Source organism: Aspergillus vadensis, assembly GCF_003184925.1.
Source record: "Aspergillus vadensis CBS 113365 unplaced genomic scaffold BO88scaffold_40, whole genome shotgun sequence".
NCBI classification, from domain to species: domain Eukaryota; kingdom Fungi; phylum Ascomycota; class Eurotiomycetes; order Eurotiales; family Aspergillaceae; genus Aspergillus; species Aspergillus vadensis.
In genome coordinates, this window is record NW_020292078.1 from 118323 (window position 1) to 138446 (window position 20124).

At 52.3% G+C, this 20124-nt stretch overlaps 4 protein-coding genes across 4 annotated transcripts; 3 read left to right on the forward strand and 1 right to left on the reverse strand.

The window, feature by feature from the left end:
* Window positions 1-3678: 3678 nt before the first annotated feature.
* On the forward strand, window positions 3679-4476 carry rasB (Ras small monomeric GTPase RasB; the record flags this gene model as incomplete). The annotated part of the gene is made up of 2 exons (XM_025708435.1): window positions 3679-3756; window positions 3829-4476. 2 exons carry the CDS (start codon window positions 3679-3681, stop codon window positions 4474-4476), a joined length of 726 nt encoding a protein of 241 aa, XP_025557288.1.
* Window positions 4477-6493: 2017 nt separating this feature from the next.
* On the forward strand, window positions 6494-9464 carry BO88DRAFT_218027 (putative acyl-CoA synthetase). The gene is made up of 4 exons (XM_025701978.1): window positions 6494-7118; window positions 7183-7578; window positions 7638-8516; window positions 8586-9464. Exons 1-4 carry the CDS (start codon window positions 6593-6595, stop codon window positions 9002-9004), a joined length of 2220 nt encoding a protein of 739 aa, XP_025557289.1. The 5' UTR covers window positions 6494-6592; the 3' UTR covers window positions 9005-9464.
* Window positions 9465-9602: 138 nt separating this feature from the next.
* Window positions 9603-10786, reverse strand: BO88DRAFT_458948 (putative GPI anchored protein; the record flags this gene model as incomplete). The annotated part of the gene is made up of 3 exons (XM_025711073.1): window positions 9603-10386; window positions 10458-10540; window positions 10610-10786. 3 exons carry the CDS (start codon window positions 10784-10786, stop codon window positions 9603-9605), a joined length of 1044 nt encoding a protein of 347 aa, XP_025557290.1.
* Window positions 10787-12308: 1522 nt separating this feature from the next.
* Window positions 12309-19880, forward strand: BO88DRAFT_447659 (SHMT-domain-containing protein). The gene is made up of 11 exons (XM_025710389.1): window positions 12309-12622; window positions 12730-12786; window positions 12842-12935; window positions 12991-13128; window positions 13181-14299; window positions 14653-14665; window positions 14787-16038; window positions 17620-17634; window positions 17691-17799; window positions 17861-18437; window positions 18527-19880. Exons 1-11 carry the CDS (start codon window positions 12452-12454, stop codon window positions 19689-19691), a joined length of 4710 nt encoding a protein of 1569 aa, XP_025557291.1. The 5' UTR covers window positions 12309-12451; the 3' UTR covers window positions 19692-19880.
* The last annotated feature ends 244 nt before the right edge of the window (window positions 19881-20124 follow it).

The following is a 20124-nucleotide window of genomic DNA, read 5'->3' on the forward strand; positions in this document are numbered from 1 at the left end:
AGGGCCGGAGGTCCAACTCTCGCGCTATGGACCGGCCCGATACTTGATCTGTACCTCCAACAATAGTAGAAGGTCACCCAACAGATAGCCAGCAAAATTCAGAATATGCTATTAGTTAGTTAACTAACTACGGAGGATATTATCGTATTTCACATCGTCTTCGAGGCTGGAGAGCCCAGTGTTACTAGTCAATTAGGTCTCTTTCCAAGGTCAACGGTACATGCAATACTGTGCTACCTCGAACGGTTGATCTCTCCTAACCTATTTAGTGTGTCTCAAGGGGCGAACATTTTAGCTCATGAATGGTGACCTTTTGCTTCCGATAAATCTCCCTATGCTGCAGATGCAATAGGGGGGAATGGACAATAATGCCTTCCCCTCCCCACCAGGGTGTCTCCAGGGATTTCCCATCCTCAAACTAAGACTGACCGGAAGCCGATTTGTCAAACGTCATATACCGCGGCGATGGAGACTTTTGTTCTACTTAGCTAGCCCCTTTTCGTTGTTCGAGAACGCTACTAGTAGTCTTCTACGATGTTGGGGGCACCTATATCCACGAACCTGTTCCTGGTGAACATCAAGGTTAACTCCCCAATAGTGTGCAAATAATGACTAATAGAATACTCGTAACTCACTAGCATTGTCCGAGGTCGTTGAGGTTTCCCACGCTCTTCTACTAGTTGGCAAGCAACGACGCTTCGCATCCCAAGTACAATGGCTCTTGGGCGAATTTGTTACACTTTTTCAAAATCCCGATAATCAGGAAGATTGGTTTTAGTCCGGTTCCCCAGGGGAGAGAGGGGGGCGCGGAATGTTCTTTCCTTCTCCCCGTCGCACTTGAGTGGAACTTGCGACTCTTAGGGCATCGTCAACCGTGAAAATCCTCCTGCTACACGGGATGGATGGGTCCTCATGGACCTACTTCGGTCCATACAGACGAGTGGCTTGCTCCATAAGGCGTCATATCGAGCACTGCCTTTCTGGTCCCTTGGTAGAACTTCGGACAGTCACCTGGTGGCGCAAAAGGTTCTTGTTCACCAGCAGGTATCTAAGATTTACTCGCCTGCGCACGGCATGAGCAAGTGTGGTATGGTTGGCCTTTCATTCATCGCGGCTTAAATTGTTGGCACCACATGCGCATTGGATTGCTCTTTGCGCCAGGCGAATGATTGTTCCTTAATGCCTCTGTGATAGGGACACTCAGAGCTAATGGATCTGTTCCTGACTCCTGATCCAATCTGCAACTCTGCAATCGGGGCGAATACCATTTGTTACCAGTTACCATGCCCGTTCTGACTTATGTCTGTTGTGGGGAGCCAGCCTTGAACTTAGTGTTTCCATGCACCCACATCGTGTCTACCCGAAACCATCTCAAGACTGAACTTCAAATTGAATGCAACTCCTTGTCCTGTAAGCAGCGGACAAAACAAACCAGGTGGGACAGGGACCGATATATGATGTAAAGCACGAGGCGTCGCAGGCAGCAAGCTCTGTAGATAGACAAAATGCAATAGGTAGTTCATTCCTATGCAATTCTAGAGTTTTCTTCCCAATCATATACCCATGTCAGATAGTATGGTCTAGATTCTAGATTGATTTCGGTTCACCGTATGGGTTGTCAGGTTCAAATTGGTTCGTTCCCAGTGCGCGTGGTCGGTACAACAGCATGATCAGAACAGCGAAGGTTGGGCCAACTCCTGCAATTCCCCAATGTACTCGGTAGAGTGTAATCTATATGAGAATCTTCAATTCTACGTCAGAACGAGAACAGAAAAGGGAGAGAGAGAGAGAGAGAGAGAGAGAGAGAGAGAAGAGGAGGGGTTGTTGTTACCTGAAAGTAGCGGATATCCACCGGGAGACTTCCATACCGGGCAAAATGACCGTATCATACCGTACCCTCCCACTTGTTTCCACAACCCCCCGTGGGTCTTGGGTTGCAGCATTGTTCAGCTCCAGATTACTACCTTCTTGCTTACCTTCAGTAGTATGGTAGTTGACTTGGGTCACTCACTCATTCACTCAACCAACTGAATGACCTGACGGATTTGACTGCCTCCTGCCTTAGAACTGTCATCCTGTGACCTTTTTTTGACTCTTTCGTCTCATCCACTTCTTTCCTATCCCCTCCATCGGTCGGTCTACTTGACTTTACTTTACCTTACTTACTTCCACCCCCTCCTCCTCCTACTGCAACCTCCTCCCTTCTCTGTTCTTCTCACTCCATCCATCTCGCCTACACAGTATCATTGTTGCCTCTGCTTTCTCTCTCCCATCATCACCTTATGATCTTCTCGTTCCAATCCCAACTCCAATTGTGTCTCGCCCGGTTAGATTGATTCCAGTATTTCATTGGTTCCGATCTAGCCCATCCATTGATTGGGTTCCTACTACTACTACTACTACTTACCTCTTGAAACTAAACCGCGGTTGTTGGTCTCCAGCAGGGATCATCGTCTCCGCTACTTCATTATCTATCATCCCTCTGTCCTAGTCATCCTTTTTTTCGCCCTTTCTTTTCTTTTTATTTAATTTTCTCTTTTATTTTATTCTTCCTCATTTTAATTTTCCCTTTTACCCTCTCCATACCATCCCCTCATCATCCTTCTATTATTTCTTTCTGTACTTCTTAGAATCCTTCCCATCCTCTGTTCTCTCTCTTTTCCTCTCTCTCCCTCTTTTCCATTTTCCTCGATTCCTCCTCTCCCGGGTACACCTCTCATTCTTCGGGACCTTAACTTGGAACCATTCCCAAAACAACATCAACAATTGGGGCTTGCCCCTCTTCCGTCGAATCTTTTCCGGCCAAGCCTCTTTGGACCTCCTCTCCCTTTAGGTCCTGCGCCTCTTCCCCTCCTCCCCCTCCACTCTCGTCAAAACTCAGCATCCCCCCCCCCGAAAAAAAGTCACCTTTTGCAGCCTGCGGATACTTTCTCAGCACATCCGCTGCTGGCGATCATTGTCTGCGTCTCGCCCCTCACGTGGCAGAATTACCTTGAGGCAAACCTTCCTGTGTGTCTCGAAGCTCGGGCGAGCCCCGTTCATCTTATTTTCTTACGTTCACGCGGAGTTCCGGGCCAGCTCACTAATTGAACTCCGCCCGCTTGTGCCATTCTGCAGCTGTGGGTGGCCGCTTATTTGAGAGTCCTCGAGCCAAATCAAGAGGTTCTCCTTCACCACATTCTCTGCCTATCTTTGGTTGCTTTCCCCCCCTCCATTGCTTTTAAAGGTCGCAGTAACGAGAATCCGGCGACTTCTTAATCGCTCTTCGTTCACACCTTTCTCCCTCACTCTCTTTCTCCCCTAATTACCACCCTCTTCCCACTGCATTTTAGGTACGTATTTCCCCCTCCCTTACCCCCTCCTCTGGCTGCTCCTGTCGCTTCCGGTGTGGACTGGCGAGCTTGGACTGGGGGTCCAAAGGCAATGGATTCCGGTGGCTAACCGCACTACCCAAATAGCCGTCCTCCTTAGGACCCCAGCGTTTCGCGAATCGAAACGCTCCGTTCCCGCGTCCGTGCTCACCGTGGAGCCTTCATAGATCTCTTTGCTTTTCTTTTCTTTCCCTCTCTTCCTCTTCTCACTCCTGTGGTCTTTACCCACCCCCGGTTGTTCCCCAGTGACACACCCAATTATCTCTCAACCTATCACCCTACCATTCTGGTAGAATAATCATTCACCATGTCGGGGAAAATGACATTGTACAAATTGGTGGTGCTAGGGGATGGTGGTGTCGGAAAGACAGCCCTCACAATTCAGGTTAGCCCTTCGCGTACCCGCCCGCACTGGTGTCCCGACAACTGATCTTTGGACCTTGGTCTTTCCCAACAGCTCTGTCTAAACCATTTCGTTGAAACCTACGATCCGACCATCGAAGACTCGTATCGTAAACAAGTCGTGATTGATCAACAGTCGTGCATGTTGGAAGTACTGGACACAGCAGGTCAGGAGGAATATACTGCGCTGAGAGACCAATGGATCCGTGACGGCGAAGGGTTCGTCCTCGTTTACAGCATCACCTCGAGAGCTTCGTTCTCCCGCATACAGAAGTTTTACAATCAGATCAAGATGGTCAAGGAATCGGCCAACTCCGGCTCGCCCTCGGGGGCCAGTTATCTGGGATCCCCGATTCACACGCCTTCGGGCCCCCCGCTTCCGGTGCCGGTCATGCTGGTTGGTAACAAAAGCGACAAGGCCGTTGAGCGCGCCGTTTCGGCTCAGGAGGGACAGGCGCTCGCCAAGGATCTTGGTTGTGAATTCGTCGAGGCTTCCGCAAAGAACTGCATTAACGTGGAGAAGGCCTTTTATGACGTGGTCCGCATGTTGCGACAGCAGCGTCAGCAACAGCAAGGGCGATCTCAGGATCGACGCACGACCGGTTTGGGTGCCGGGCGTGATCCTGGTCCCGAATATCCCAGATCGTTCCGGCCCGACCGTACAGGAAGCCATCGCCGCCCGTTCAAGTGCACGATTCTGTGAATAGTTGGCTGCGCACGGCCCGTTCAGCTGGCTGATTGATTCCCTTCCCGGTTCCTAGATGCTGGCCCCTGCTGCTTCTGCTGCTGCAAGGATCACACACCTATATTTCTCGATCAGTCAGTGATCTGATTATCTTTTCGCATTCTTATCTCTTTTTCCCTCTCCCCCTCTCCCCAACTTACGTCTGCCCCTGGCCTCTCTATCTCATACTTCTCTTATATGACCTCGTGGAGGTTCGGACCAGGGGCGGCATCTTTCCCATGTTCAAAGCGGTTGGTCGAAAATGCGCCGTCCAGCAAGATCTTTACGCAACGTACAACTTTCGACCTGTTTATTGTTTCGTTGACGCTCGTCCTCTCGGTCCCCTTCCTCGCAGGTGCTTAATTCGAACAGATGCGAGGGCGGGTCAGCGATTGTGCTTGATGCATGAACCATGCTTTTTTATTAATAGTATTATATGTGCCCGGGGGCTGGGTTTTCTTTCGCGTCCATGGCAGGGTGTTTCGGCTACAATGGGGGATCTTATGTTTCAGAGGACAGGGGATTCCGGAGCTGCTGGGACCATAGAACGATGCGCAATCTCTGTTCTTGTTTGTTAATGTTTTCTTTTCTTTTATTTCGTTTTCTTCTTGGCTTTGGTTGTCCGGCGCCCGTCGGCGCAGCGCCCAAACCTTCTGCATATATGAATGGCGCATGAATGGCCAGGAGGCAAGAGGGGCAGCTGGACGAGGCAATGGAGAGCGATGAGTCGGAGGAAGCGATGAGGGGCGGCGGTAGATGATGGAACGACTCGTGTGGTAGAGCGAGGATGGCAGTCGACCGTTTAGCAGGCATTGCGATATGATACCCTACGGCTGAGCTTTTGAGTTGTGAAATTTCGATGCATTGGCATTACCACAAAAGAATCACAAAGATATAAAAAAACAAAGAGGGGTCCCTTCGATAACCTAATATACTATTCTATTTCCGTCACCGGTTGATGTTGAGGGTGGTTCCGTATGCGGGGAGAGACCCAAACAGTAGATAAATGAGTTATACTAGTAGTACTGCTGCCAGTCGGTCGGCCGGTGATTATCAGTATGCTAGTATCTTGACATTTGTAGGTTGAGCAATTGGTAATTGAACACCTATACTAACGGTAAGTACTAGTATACATATCAGCTGAAGCTACTAGCTGAAAGCAGCTGACCAGTGAGGAAGTCCCAATGAAGGCATTGGATGAATTCCTTTTTCCTGAATACGAACTGTCCCAAGAGGTAATGCTAACTAATGGGAGTTGGGTACTGAGTAAGATTGTAACGGCTCGGTTATCGCGTCTGATACTTTGGTACTCCGTACTACTACTGCTACTACTAAGTATTATCATGCATGAGGTCTCATTCTTGAGGCTGGCTAACTCAACTGGTCACTAGTCAACATTGGAGTAGTAGGTTCTGTACTATCAGTGGACAAAGTCTCTTCGTTCATGATTTTCGCTCATTCCTAGTAGAGACTAGTAAATATCCAAACTGTACTGTACAATTATCTTCGCTTTTCCAAGGAATTGATTCTGATCTGCTGGAGTAGCACAGGTTGAGAAATGTCTCCATAAAGCGGAGAAAGATGGTGGGTCTCTGTTAACTGGCTTAACTGGGTTAAGGTGTCAGTCATCCCCACCTTTTTGGTCTGCTTCCCCCTCATCTTCTCTCATCTTGTCTCCTCCTTCTCACGTTTTCTCTGCCACTTCCCCTTCCCCTCCTCCTCATCATCCTCGGTGATCGACAACACATCCCCCTCGGCTGTCACCGGAGCTTCCTGTCGGTCCAATGTTGTCTCAGTGCGGTCGCGCCGCCACGAACGCCCCTCTGGATGAAGACAAACCATGTTAAAAGTGTCCCTTTCTTCCCCTCCGGCCACTTCGGCGGTGCATCGCCCTAGTACAGACCAACACATCCCCGAGCCTGCACGTTAAACGCCGGTGTCCATGCTAGTCCCCCTTAGACTCACGGCACATCAGCGCGGTCTCGGATAGCATGTCCAATTCTTGACCCATCCGCGGAATGTGACAGGGACTAACTGCTCAGTATCTGCAAGAGGACCCTCATCCTCCCACCGGAACTGACACCGCTCTCTATTCATGTCGGCCATGTTGGCGTGTGTTGCTGCCAGTCCGTTTTTTGTCTCTTCCATCGGCTTTGCATCCGTTACTATTTGTTTCGGTCCTATTCCTTCGACGCTTTCGAAGAGAGGCTCATCCCTTTTCCAGCATCGTTATCGGTCCACGATGTCACTCCACCCGCAACAGTTGGTACACAACATCTCCCTGCGCGACCCAGAAGGCTTCTGGTCTCGCCAGGCCGAACAACTGTACTGGCATAAACAGCCATCGCGTGCTCTCAACCAGCAAACGAAAACAACTCCCAGTGGCTCCAGTCATTCTCACTGGAGCTGGTTCCCGGATGGAGAGATTTCGACCACCTACAACTGTGTCGATCGGCATGTCCATTCGGGAAATGGGGATAATATTGCTATCATCTGGGAGTCCCCGGTAACGGGGACGAGGGAGAAATATACATACAAACAGCTATTGGACGAAGTCGAAGTTCTAGCAGGCGTGCTCAGGGAAGAGGGTGTGCGAAAGGGCGACGTCGTCATTATCTACAGTAAGACTCAATTCTGAATCACCTTCGATCTAGATATAATGAACCAGAACCTAACGATCGACAGTGCCTATGATTCCTGCCGCACTTATTGCTTCTTTGGCGATCGCACGCTTAGGTGCTATTCATGCCGCAGTCTTTGGCGGTTTTGCAGCCAAGTCGCTCGCACAACGCATCGAAGCGGCCAAGCCACGCGTCGTCATGACGGCGTCATGCGGTATCGAAGGGTCGAAAGGTCCTATCGCCTACCGACCGTTGGTTGAGGGTGCTATCGAGCTGAGCCGCTTCAAGCCAGAGAAAGTGATCGTGTGGCAGAGGGATCAGCTGCGATGGAACAACCCCGATAAGTTAGGTGGACAACGTAACTGGCAACGACTGGTAAAGAGCGCACGCATGCGTGGCATCAGGGCCGAACCGGTACCCGTGAAGAGCACGGATGGACTATATATCATCTATACTAGTGGTACGACTCCGATCTTCAGTGTGGCCCTTGGGTAAAACTAACTCGAGAACCAATTCCAGGCACCACGGGCTCGCCCAAAGGCGTGTTCCGCGAGGCCGGTGGGCACGCAGTGGGACTCCAGCTGTCGATGAAACACCTATTCGACATACAAGGGCCTGGAGACGTCATCTTCTGCGCCTCTGACATTGGATGGGTGGTCGGTCATTCATACATCTTGTATGGGCCACTCTTGGTTGGAGCAACGACGATCCTTTTCGAAGGAAAACCGGTGGGAACTCCGGACGCGGGCACCTTCTGGCGGATTATCGAAGAGCATAAGGCCCATGTGTTGTTCACGGCACCCACAGCCATGCGGGCCATCCGCAAGGATGATCCCAACAATCGCTGCTTTAAAGAGGTGGCCCAGCGAGGCGGTCTCAAACACTTTCGCGCACTGTTTCTTGCGGGAGAAAGGAGTGAACCCAGCATTGTCCAAGCCTACCAAGAACTTCTGAGCCAATACGCTGCTCCCGGTGCAAAGGTGGTGGACAATTGGTGGTCGTCAGAGTCAGGGTCTCCCATATCTGGCCTGGCACTAAGAAGTGCTGCGGCAATGGAGTCGCTCTCCCCCCAGACCGATGCAGTGAAGCCATTGGCCATTCGACCAGGATCTGCAGGTCTGCCCATGCCTGGTTTTGACGTGCGCGTAGTCAATGACGAGGGAAAACTGTTACCTCCGGGCACGATGGGAAACATTGTCCTGGGCATTCCACTGGCGCCCACCGCATTTACGCAACTCTTCAACGACGACGATCGATTTTACCGGAGCTATCTACGTAGATTCAAGGGACAATGGCTCGACACCGGAGACGCAGGGATGATCGATAAAGACGGATATATACATATCATGGCGCGATCCGACGACATCATCAACGTCGCGGCGCATCGCTTCAGTACGGGTAAGTCTCGACGTCGCATCACTGAATCTATGTAGGGATAGTAGATACAGGCTAACACGTCTGTGAAAGGCGCCATCGAGCAAGCAATCCTCTCGCACCCGCAAATCGGCGAAGCCAGCGTGGTTGGCCTTCCGGACCCGCTGAAGGGTCACCTCCCGTTCGCGTTCATTCAGCCACGGACCGCGACCGGGCCCATCCCCGCGAAACCTGCAGCGGAATTGTTCCAGGAGGTGAATGGGCTGGTGCGCGAGCAGATCGGGGCAATCGCGTCCCTGGGAGGCATGATTCAGGGCCGGGGTATGATCCCGAAGACGCGCAGTGGGAAGACGCTCCGCCGGGTGCTGCGGGAGCTGGTTGAGCATGCAGTGCGCGGGGAGTACGAGGCGCCGGTGAATGTGCCGCCGACGGTGGAAGATGCCGAGGTTGTGGATGAGGCACGACGACGCGTGCGGGAGTATTTTGAGCGGCAGGAACGGGCGAAGCTGTAATCACTTATTGGATGACATTGGATACGTATCAAGCTGTACGGGTGACAATTGATGATATATATGGCTGTACCTGCCGAATTGGAAGCCATGTGTGTGAAGCTGTACTATTGATGATCGATGCGTATTGTATTCATCGATACACGGATGAGATTTATGTATCTATTGATAGGATATACGCAAATACTATAAGTGAACATATGTATGTATCTGTATCTGAATTGCTTCAGAGACATGACTCAAAACATTAAAGTTATAGACAATAGAAAAACGAGAACATGAACAACCGGAAGCCAAGCGATGCGAATCCGTAGATGAATATAAATAAAAGAAGAGAAAAAAAAACCATAGACGTCAGAAGATTCCAATAAGGTATAAAGCACACAATAAGTTATTTGTCAGTCGAGTCGTAAAGAAAAAAAGGTAAAAAGTATCGACACAAACAAAGGAAACCACCCATCCGATCGTTTACCTCCACTTATACGCTAGTGTATCCAGTAGATTCTTGCATGGTATAGATAGAAGTCCCGAAAGTCAAGAGGGACATTCTATATGCCTCTATAGATCTGATTCCATGACACACACCCTCAAGTCAATTCAGTTACAGAAGGAAGGCGACGAGAGCGAAGACGGAGGCCAATCCGGCACCAGCACCGGCCGCGGCGCGGGTAGCGGCGCCAGTGAAGACAGGGGCGGAGGGAGTGGTGGCGGAGCCAGAGCCAGTGCCAGCGGCGGAGACACCCTCGGGGGAGGTAGCAGAGGAGCCGGAGCTGGAGCTGGAGCTGGAGCTAGCAGGGGCGGGGCTGGAGGCAGCGGGGGTGGCGCTGGAGGAAGCAACGAGCTTGGAGGAGGCGGGCTTGCTGCTGGGGATCAGAGGGCGAGAAGAGGGGTGGAAGCCACTAGGGGTGGGGACCGGGGTGTAAGAGACGACCGGGGTGGTGGCGCCGATTCCAATGGCACCGGCTCCGCTGGGACCAGCGGAAGCACCGGGGGAACCAGCTCCGGAACCAGCGGCAGCACCGCTGGGGGAGGAGCCGGAGCCGGAGCCGGAGCCAGAGCCAGAGCCGGCGGAGGCACCGCTAGGAGAAGCACCGGAGCCAGAGCCGGATCCAGAGGCGGCCTCACTGGGGGAGGGACCGGTACCGACGGCGGCGGCGCCGCTGGGGGAAGAGCCGGAGCCGGAGCCAGCGGCGGCACCGCTAGGAGAGGCACCAGAGCCGGAGCCAGAGGCACCCTCGCTGGGGGAAGCGCCGGAGCCAGAGCCAGCGGCGGCACCGCTAGGAGAGGCACCAGAGCCAGAGCCAGGAGCCTCACTGGGGGAGGCACCGGTACCGACAGCAGCGGCACCCTCGGGGGTGGAGGTGGCAGGGACGGCAGTAGCGGAGCTGTTGATATCAAATCAGTCAGTTTGAGATTATTCGGATAGTGATCTTCGCGGATGGAGCCGAGAACATACCACTTGTCACAGTGGGTCACAGTCGAGGTAACCAGGGGAGTGGAGTAGGTGTAGGGGGTGCCGGAGATGGTGATGGTGGTAGGCTATATCAAATGGAGTCAGTTGATGCTGATTGAGGTGGAAAATTCAGGAAGAATGAAAAATAGTCGTACCTGAGCAGCAGCCGGGGTAGTCTGGGCACCCGAGCCAGAACCGGCACCAGGACCAGTGGCCAGAGAAGTGGCCTTAGGGCAAACGGTGGTGTACTCGGTGACATAGACGGTCTTGTACTCGGTAGCAATGGCACCAGCAGCCAGGGAGGCAACGACAGCAGCGGAAGCGACACGCATTTTGATGGATGTGGGTGGAATTGAAGGTGCTTTGTTTGGATTTTTGTGTAGAGATTGGATATATAGATGACGTCGAAGGACTGACGGAGAGATAGGATCTCTTTTCTCGTTTGTAAAGACTGTAGTCTTGGGAGGGATTGACTGTGTTCGTGAAAAAGAATGTACTCGGTTGAAGAACCGGAAGAGCTGAAACAGCGAGTGAGTGGAGGGAAGAAAAGAGTGAACGAGAGAGAGAAAGAGAGAGAGAGAGAAAAGGAGGCGAACCAGCGGGCCGATCCCGATATTAATATAAATAACATTACAGAGTAAAAGGAAGGAGCGAAGAGGGGGCAGCCACCATCGCTCCTTCCAGTCTAGTGCTGCCCGTCCACAGTCGGGCCATTACCAACAATACACATACAGTGAATTAGTGCCTTCTATTATTTCTCCTATCTTCTACTCTTTCTCCGGGGTATTCTTTCCCCCTAGTGACCATACCGTTACCACCTGGAAGTTCCCCACGTTCAATTTCGGGCTGCAGGAACCCAGCGGGCAACTGGCAATGGTGAAACATCACCAATTAATGAGTGCTTCACGGCCTTTCTCTCAGGGTCTGGATGCTGTTGGCATCATAATTCGATCTGTTAGTTTTGCTTGGGTCTGTCTTGTTCTGTATTTCCCCCCTTCACCGTCTTTCTTTCTGTGGCTACCATCTATCTTTGGGTCAGGAACCGGCTGTTGTTCACTAAGGTTTGATGACTCCTGAGAATCATTGCCCCCTTCAGCCATAGGTCCATATCCGGTTTCTATTCATAAGTCGCCAAATCTCAGGATCATCCTGCTCGACAGTGCTACTAGAGTTTGCAGCTGAAGGTCAATGTGGGAGCCTCGCTACTAGATAATGGAGTACTTAGTAGGACGGAGTATAGTTTTAGTGGATAAACAGTTCTAGATCGTGATCATCGATGTTTTTCATGACAACTTGCATTCATTAGTTTGGGAGTAGTCCCTGACTATCACATGAACTATACACGGTCTATCATAACCACTATAGATATTATAAGAAAAAAAAGAAAAAACATTTCATCCCATGTCCCAACCATCTCTTATCACCTATCAGCCATGTATAGCTGTGGATCACATTATTTCAGAAGACACACACAAACACGATTCCAATCGGATGGTTCAAATTGTCCCTAATGGATGGTGAGAGGCGGGGACATGTCAGCATCGCCCGGGTTAGCCTGATCGAGACCAGACCATCCACGAGAACTGCCAAGCGTAAACGCCCTTCTTCATCTTGGATTTAGTTGTGTGATGAAGAAAGGAAAAAGAAAAGAAGAAGAGAAGAGGGAGAAACACACACAAACAAAAATGAAAGGAGGGAAGCGAGGATTCCCGCAAGCGAGCTCGGAACCGGAATATCTACTCCTCCCGAACGCATGGGCCCCTCGGAGATGCTAAACCCGATTGGGGCTAGAGTCAGGTGCTTCCCGCGGGCAACTGGCGGCCAGTCGGGCAAGCTCGTTATCAGCACCGGAGAGCTGATACCATCACCGCGCATTCCTTGCGTCTTCGTCCGTTGGGTCCCTCGTTCCCTCCTCTTCTTTTCTTCTTTTATCTTCTCCATTGCCTTCTCTTCCCCTCTCCCAATCTGATTTCGTTGTACATCACACATTCTGCATCATGTTGAGTCGCTGTGGACGTCAGGCCTCGCGCCTGATCCCGCGCACGGCAAGCTCCGCTATTCGGTCGACTGTCATCCCTCTCCAGCTTCGTCCTGCGGCGGTTGCTCCTTTGCGCCTGCCGGGACAAGGCCGCAGCGTGTCCTCCTCGACTCGTGAAGGACAGCAGACTGTATGTGTTCCCTCATCGTGCGGAATTCGCGCAATGCAGCAGCTTCCGGGTTGCCTGATGTCATTCCATATCTTTATCGTACCATACCCGCTAATTACCGACTCCAGCTGCTCTCCGCACCCCTCGAGGAGTCCGACCCCGCCATCTATGACATTCTCCAGAAGGTAGAACTGCCAATTCTTCAAGTGCAATTGGTATATCCACTCACCCCAGGAATAGGAGAAAAAACGTCAGCAACATTTCATCAACCTCATCCCCTCCGAGAACTTCACATCACAAGCTGTCCTCGATGCGCTGGGCAGTGTCATGCAAAGTCAGTCATGTTCCATTGTTCGATCCTGGGGCAGCAGAAGCTGATGCGACAACAGATAAATACTCGGAGGGATATCCCGGTGCTAGATACTATGGTGGAAACGAACACATTGATGCCTCTGAACGGCTATGCCAGCAGCGTGCGCTCGAGACCTTTGGCCTTAACCCCGAAGAATGGGGTGTGAACGTGCAACGTGAGATTTCTATAATGACATTGGCGTACGACAATTATACTGACAAGCACAGCGCTGTCCGGCTCGCCCGCTAACCTTTACGCCATTTCCGCCATCCTCAACACCCACGACCGCTTGATGGGCCTGGACCTGCCCCATGGCGGCCACTTGTCCCACGGCTACCAGACCCCCACCAAGAAGATTTCATTCATCTCGAAGTACTTCGAAACGCTGCCTTACCGGCTAGATGAGTCTACCGGTCTCATTGACTACGACGCCCTGGAGAAGCAGGCGCTTCTCTACCGCCCCAAGCTCATCATCGCCGGTACCTCGGCCTACAGCCGCTTGATTGACTACCCTCGCATGCGCCAGATCGCAGACGCCGCCGGCGCATACTTGCTGAGTGACATGGCCCACATCTCCGGTCTCGTGGCTGCGGACGTCCTCCCGTCGCCCTTCGCCCACTCAGATGTGGTGACTACCACGACCCACAAATCGCTGCGAGGTCCCCGCGGCGCGATGATCTTCTTCCGCAAGGGTGTCCGCCGGACGGACAAGAAGGGCAACCCGGAGATGTATGACCTGGAGGGCCCGATTAATGCGTCCGTGTTCCCAGGTCACCAGGGTGGCCCCCACAACCACACCATCACCGCCTTGGCTGTGGCGCTGAAGCAGGCGCAGTCGCCTGAGTTCAAGACCTACCAGCAGACGGTGCTGGCCAATGCGAAGGCCCTGGCAGATCGTCTTGGCAGCCCGCTCAGCAACGGAGGCCTGGGATACAACATCGTCTCTGGCGGCACCGACAACCACCTGGTGCTGGTGGACCTGAAGAACCGCGGGGTGGACGGCGCGCGCGTCGAGCGGGTGCTGGAGCTGTGCGGTGTGGCCAGCAACAAGAACACGGTGCCGGGTGACAAGTCGGCTCTGAAGCCCGGTGGTCTACGTCTGGGCACGCCGGCCATGACCACGCGAGGCTTCCAGCCGGAGGACTTCCGCCGCGTCGCAGACATTGTGGACCGGGCAGTGATCATCACACAGAAGCTGGACAAGGCAGCCAAGGAGAGCGCGGCCGCAAAGGGTGTGAAGAACCCGAACACTGTCAAGGCGTTCTTGGAATATGTGCGCGAGGGCGAGGAGATTCCGGAGATTGTGCTCCTGCGGCAGGAGGTGGAGGACTGGGCGGGAACCTTTAGTCTGCCTTGGGCTAAGGATGAGTAGGAAAGGTGGGGGAAATGATCATGGTTATGTTTAATTTATGAATGCATGTCTGTACAGTGAAATTAAAATGTTCAACACATCATAACAGGGATCTTTTACTAATTCGGAGGAGTAATGAAATTCGGAGAGGGTCGGGGAAGAAGGGAAACCCGTGCGGAGACAAAAAGCAAGACGGGGAAGGGAGAGACCCGCCGATAAGAAAAAAGCGCCGATAGGACAAGCAAGTTGGAGTCATTTTCCCCTCCAAGTCTGGATTCCCCGGCTTATCTCCGCATGGAGCTAGCTTGCTTTGGCTAATTATTCCCGCGGAATGCATCACTCAGTCAGTCATCCTGACCCTGTATCCCTTCCTTCCTTCCTTCTTTCTGTCTTTCTTTCTCATAAACTCATTCATATTTAGATCTACAATATATCAAGTAGAAAACTACCTACTCCTAACACGGAATCACCATGCACATCAGTCAAGTACATCAACCCCCCACTTCCATCCACCCTTCCATCCATGCTTGTATCCCAGTATCAATACTAGTAATACTAACAATAATGAACCAAAAGCTCTACACCTACCCCATCAAATCCCTTCAAGGCATCCCCATCTCCAGGGCAACCTTCACTAGAACCGGCTTCCCCTATGACCGCCATTATATGCTCCTCAAAGTCCTTCCCAATGGCGAATACAAGAATATGCATGTACCTCATTTTCCGGAGATGTCGCTATTCTACACCGATATCATTCAAAGTGATGATGGCAAGAAAGCATCAGGGTCTGAGTCCAGCAGGATAGTGGTCACATATCGTCCTCCACCTGCTGCTGATCAATCCCAGTCCCAGCGGAAATTGGAGGTACCGCTGATACCCGATATGGCGGGGTTAGAGGAGGTAGAAGTCGTCATGCACCAGAGTCCGACAAAGGGCTATATCATGAGAGAGGAGTATAATCGGTGGTTTAGTGAATGTTTTGGATATCGGGTGGTGCTGGTGTATTTGGGCGGGAATTACAGGGGTGTACTGGGGAGTTTTGCGCCGGAGAAAAGTTCAGCGCATAGGGGTATGCACGGGTGGTGGAAGAGGGGCGGGTTGTTGGGTCTAGGAACAGGGCTGGTGGGTGTGATGATTTTGTTGTCTTGGGTGGGTCTGAGTATGGGGTTACTGGGGAGTATAGGAGCAACAGGGGCAGCAGGAGCTGTGGTTTGGTATGGAGCTGGACGGCAGAATACAAAGGAAGAGCAGATTACTTTTGCTGATGCGGCGCCATATCTGGTTGTGTCGCGCACTTCAGTTGAGGATGTCTCGGCACGGTTAGCTGGCGATGAGGAAATGGACGTTACCAAGGCCCGGCCGAACATTGTCATATCTGGTGCAGAGACGGCCTTTGAAGAGGACTTTTGGGCTGAAGTGCAGGTTGGAAAGCCTGGTTCCGCGAAGCTATTGCTCACGGCCAATTGCGTACGGTGTCAGAGTCTTAATGTTGATTATACGACGGGGAAGATGGGTACGGGCGAGTCAGGGACTGTGCTGAAGAAGTTGATGAAGGATCGCCGCGTCGATAAGGGCGCCAAGTTCAGTCCGGTGTTTGGTCGATATGGGTTCTTGGATGGAGGTTCGGATGGCCGGACGGTGCGGGTTGGAGATGCGGTGGTTGTAGCAAGGAGGGTTAAGGAACGGACGGTTTTTGGTAAGTGTGCTACTGTCCTACCTTTTGAGTGCTCTTGTGTGACTGATATGTACAGATTGGCCGGGATTGACCAACTGATGGACATTAAAGAGGGTAGATACTATATAGATGTAGGATACTAAGTAAGGATATTTCTTAGCGATAGAATCTGATTGGCGATGACGTATCGACTACTAACTAGACCATTTACTCCTCACCACTTCTGCTTCTCCCCTCATCAATCTCAACGTCAACCACCACCTCTTCTACAGTCCCACCCCTTTAGTAACATCACGATGTCTGAATTTCCTCCATCCAGTCTCCGCCCCCTTATCGAAGAAGTCTTCAACCTCCTCCGCACCCGCAAAGAGACCATTTCCGTCGCTGAAACCGTACCCCTCCCTCCGCTTACCCCACCGTGGTCCCTTCACAACTAATCAAGGCTATCGATTATATAGGCAGCTGGAGGCCTTATTTCTGCCTGTCTCCTCTCAGCCCCAGGCGCATCCAGCATCTACAAAGGCGGGCTTACGGTACTTACCTTCCACTATACACATCATCTCCCAATGGCTAACAGGCCTAGGTATACACCCTCGACTCCCGCATTACCTATACCGGGTGGACCCCTCAGCATCTAGAGAACTACAGTGGCCCGACCCCAGAAATAGTGGCGGGGATCGCGGACAATGTGCGCGGCACGCTGAAATCTACATATACCGTTTGTGAGAGTGGCACGGCAGGACCGACAGGTGGGACGAGCAGGAATCGGACCCCGTGAGTGAACCGATCTCTAGTATTATCTTTTAATATATCGGAGAAAGGCGCCGTCGTATAGAACGATGCAAAGTGTGCTGATACGTAGTTATGCAGTGGATATGTGGCGCTCGCAGTATCGACGCCGTTTGGAACGGTGACAAGGGAGGTGGAGACGGGAACCGCGGAAAGAGAAAAGAACATGGTGCTTTTTGCCGGGGAGGGATTGAAGTTGGTGAGGGATTTACTTGTTGGAGAGGTTAAGCCTAGCACTCCAGCACTGTAAAAGAGCTAAAGTGGAGTGGAGTAGGAGGGAGTCAACTTTGGGTTGGGAATGTGAGTTTATTGATCCATGGATGTACTGAGACTGGATGGTGCTGTGCTTCTATTTCGGGCTGTGTAGAGCTGGTTACCTATTCCAGTACTAAGTTGATATGGTGAGGATTGATGCATTGCATTGTCGGTGTGATACAGCTAGTAGCACCAACAAACTACGGTGTGATAGAACAAACAACTCAAAGAAAGCGAGGGTGTCTGCAGTCTTTGTCATGATATCATGCAAGAAGAGAAAACAGTGGTGCCTGAAAGGGTAAATCGGCATCGGTAAAATGCCGAATTGAATACGAACTTACGGCCCAAACGGGAAACCGGCACCGCCCTGGTGGGAACACCGCCACAGCTTGTTCCACTTACAGCCAATGAACATGCATTATTACTGCCCTACGCGGGCTTCCTTATGTCATCGTGGGCCCGACCGTGGCGCAGCGCTCACCTGCATTTCCCGCAGTTTCTCTCTTCATCCCGCAAAAGGCCAAAAGATCTTCTTGCCTTCGTACCACCACTACTTACTACTCTATCGGGCGCTTCTTTTCTCACACAATCTCAAGTGTCTTCACATCCCAGTCATTTCATCCTCGATAGCATCTCCTCACAACACCTCGCCTTTTTCGTCTATCAGCCCATCGATCCATCCTCATCCGTCTCGCCCGGCGGGGTCATGGATTACTCCGTCAACCTCCGCCGCAAGGATACCACCAAGGGTCCGCCTTTGCGGATCCTGTCGCTTGGTAAGTATCTGTTCTAGATGCTCATAAAGAAACCCCCACTAATTTGACACGTGAATGGCAGATGGCGGCGGCGTCCGTGGTTACTCCATGCTTATCATCCTCCAAGAACTCATGTACCGCGTCTACGTCGAATGCGAAGGCAAAGCTCCTCGTCGCGATGAAATCCCCAAACCCTGTGACCACTTTGACCTCATCGTCGGCACCGGAACCGGTGGCTTGATCGCCCTCATGCTGGGCCGCCTACGCCTGGATCTCGAGACCTGCAAAGATGTCTATGTCCGCATGACCCGCCGCGTGTTCGAAACCGACAAGACGTTCGCCGGCATTCCTTTCCACAAAACACTGTTTAAGGCTTCCAAGCTGGAAGAAGCCATCCGCGAATGCGTCCGCGAACATACCGTCTTCGAAGCGGAGGGGAACGATTTGAGCCCGTCGGCGCGCAATTCGCTGGCCAGTGCCCCTTTTAGTCCCAACTCCATGTCGGTGCCCCAGCGCTCGGGCAGTCGGGCTAGCTTCAGTACTACTGGCTCTCATTCGTCGGGTCATGCTAGTCAACGCAATTCGACATTTGTGAACGGTTTGCGCTGGGGGAATCCGGATGCGCTGTTGTATGATAACCGGGAGTATCGGACGAAAACGTATGTTTATTATTTTTATTGCTGTCTTGCCTTCTTTAATTTTCTATTGCTTGCCTCCTTTTCTTTATGACTATGTGCTGACTGATTAGTGCTGTGACTGCACTCTACAAAGGTACTACGTCCCGGAACGGCTCGACCGTCCTCCTCCGGTCCTACGATTCGCGCAAAGAACCCCCGCCCGAGTTCAACTGCACCGTCTGGCAGGCAGGTCGTGCCACTTCGGCTACTGGGTTAGCCTTTAAGCCTATTCAGATTGGACAGCACGTCTTCATCGACGAAGGTGCCGGCACCTACAACCCCTCGCCGCAGGCGCTGGATGAAGCGGTAATGAACGAGTGGCCCGGTCGCGAGATTGGAGTGTTTGTCAGCGTGGGCACTGGCAAGCGCCCACCAGGCACCAACAATCGGCAACACGAATGGTGGGAGGACTTTTTCGGGGATGCCTTGGGCACATTCGCGGAAGCCCGTCGACGCCTGATCGCCAAGATCGAGGGTTGCGAGGATATTCACTTGGCGATGCTGCGCGACCATCTAGCTAAGCGCAATGTGAGCAAGGACAACTATTACCGGCTGAACGTCGAGGTGGGCGTGGGCGAGTTTGGCATGAATGAATGGAACCGACTGGCAGACATCAGCACCAACACACGGCGTTACCTGACGCGACCGGAGGTGAAGCACCAGATCCTGGACGCGGGTGTCAAGTTCGCCAAAATTGAGCGCCAACATCGCCGGCTGGCTGACCATGCGGCAGCGGGTCAGGTCGATGATGGGACCTCGTCTATCATGCACAGTCCAGTGCTGTCGGTGCCGCCGCCATCGCACCCGATGGCCGTGGAGCTACCAGCTGAGCTGCCGGGTGATTTTGTGCCTTATATCACGACAGAGGACTCGCTGCCGGCGCACCCCACGCCACAGGATACTGTTCTACCATCACCGGGGCGGACATCAGGCGACCTGGCTAGTCCGGGGGCTGGCGAGGTCAGTCGGCCTAGCTCACGGACGCACGGGTCCTCTCGACCCAGCACCGGGCATGGCCACGATGGGATGCCTCCGCCGGTGCCTCCCAAGACACCGATACCTTATCCTTCTGAGTATCCTAGTGAGCTGGGAGGGATTCCGATGCCGATGCCGACAACGACCAGCCCGGGACACAGTCACAGTGGAAGTTTGAGTGGGAAACTTCGACCGCCGTATCCAGTGGACGAGCCGCCGGTGGTAAACAAGCAGCGGAAGCCGAGTTACCATGTGCGGTGATGATACCAATACCTTCCTGTATCTATTTTATGCTTTTTTCTTTTTTTGATTTCTGATGATGAGTCTACTTCTATGGTGTATGAGGGAGGCGTCTGCGAGAATCCTGCGAGGAAAGCGGGCGATTTCCGGTTATGATCTGATGGATACCCTAATGACCCGTTAATGAATGAATATTATTGTTGAGAAGGCTGGACAGTGTGCGTAGGTAGAGATAGTTGTAAAATGTTTTAGAAGGATAGGCAAATTAAAACGAGAAGAAGCATTGCGACGAACCGTGGATCGGGATGTGCTGCGCCGCCCAACTGGCGCCGGATCAACCAACGATTGACTTCAGTTTCCCAGCCTCGCTTTTCTCTGCAACAAACAAACAGTTCATCTTACGCAAGCCATTCTTCTTCTTCCCACCCCTGCTGTCTTGCTTTTCTGCACTTTC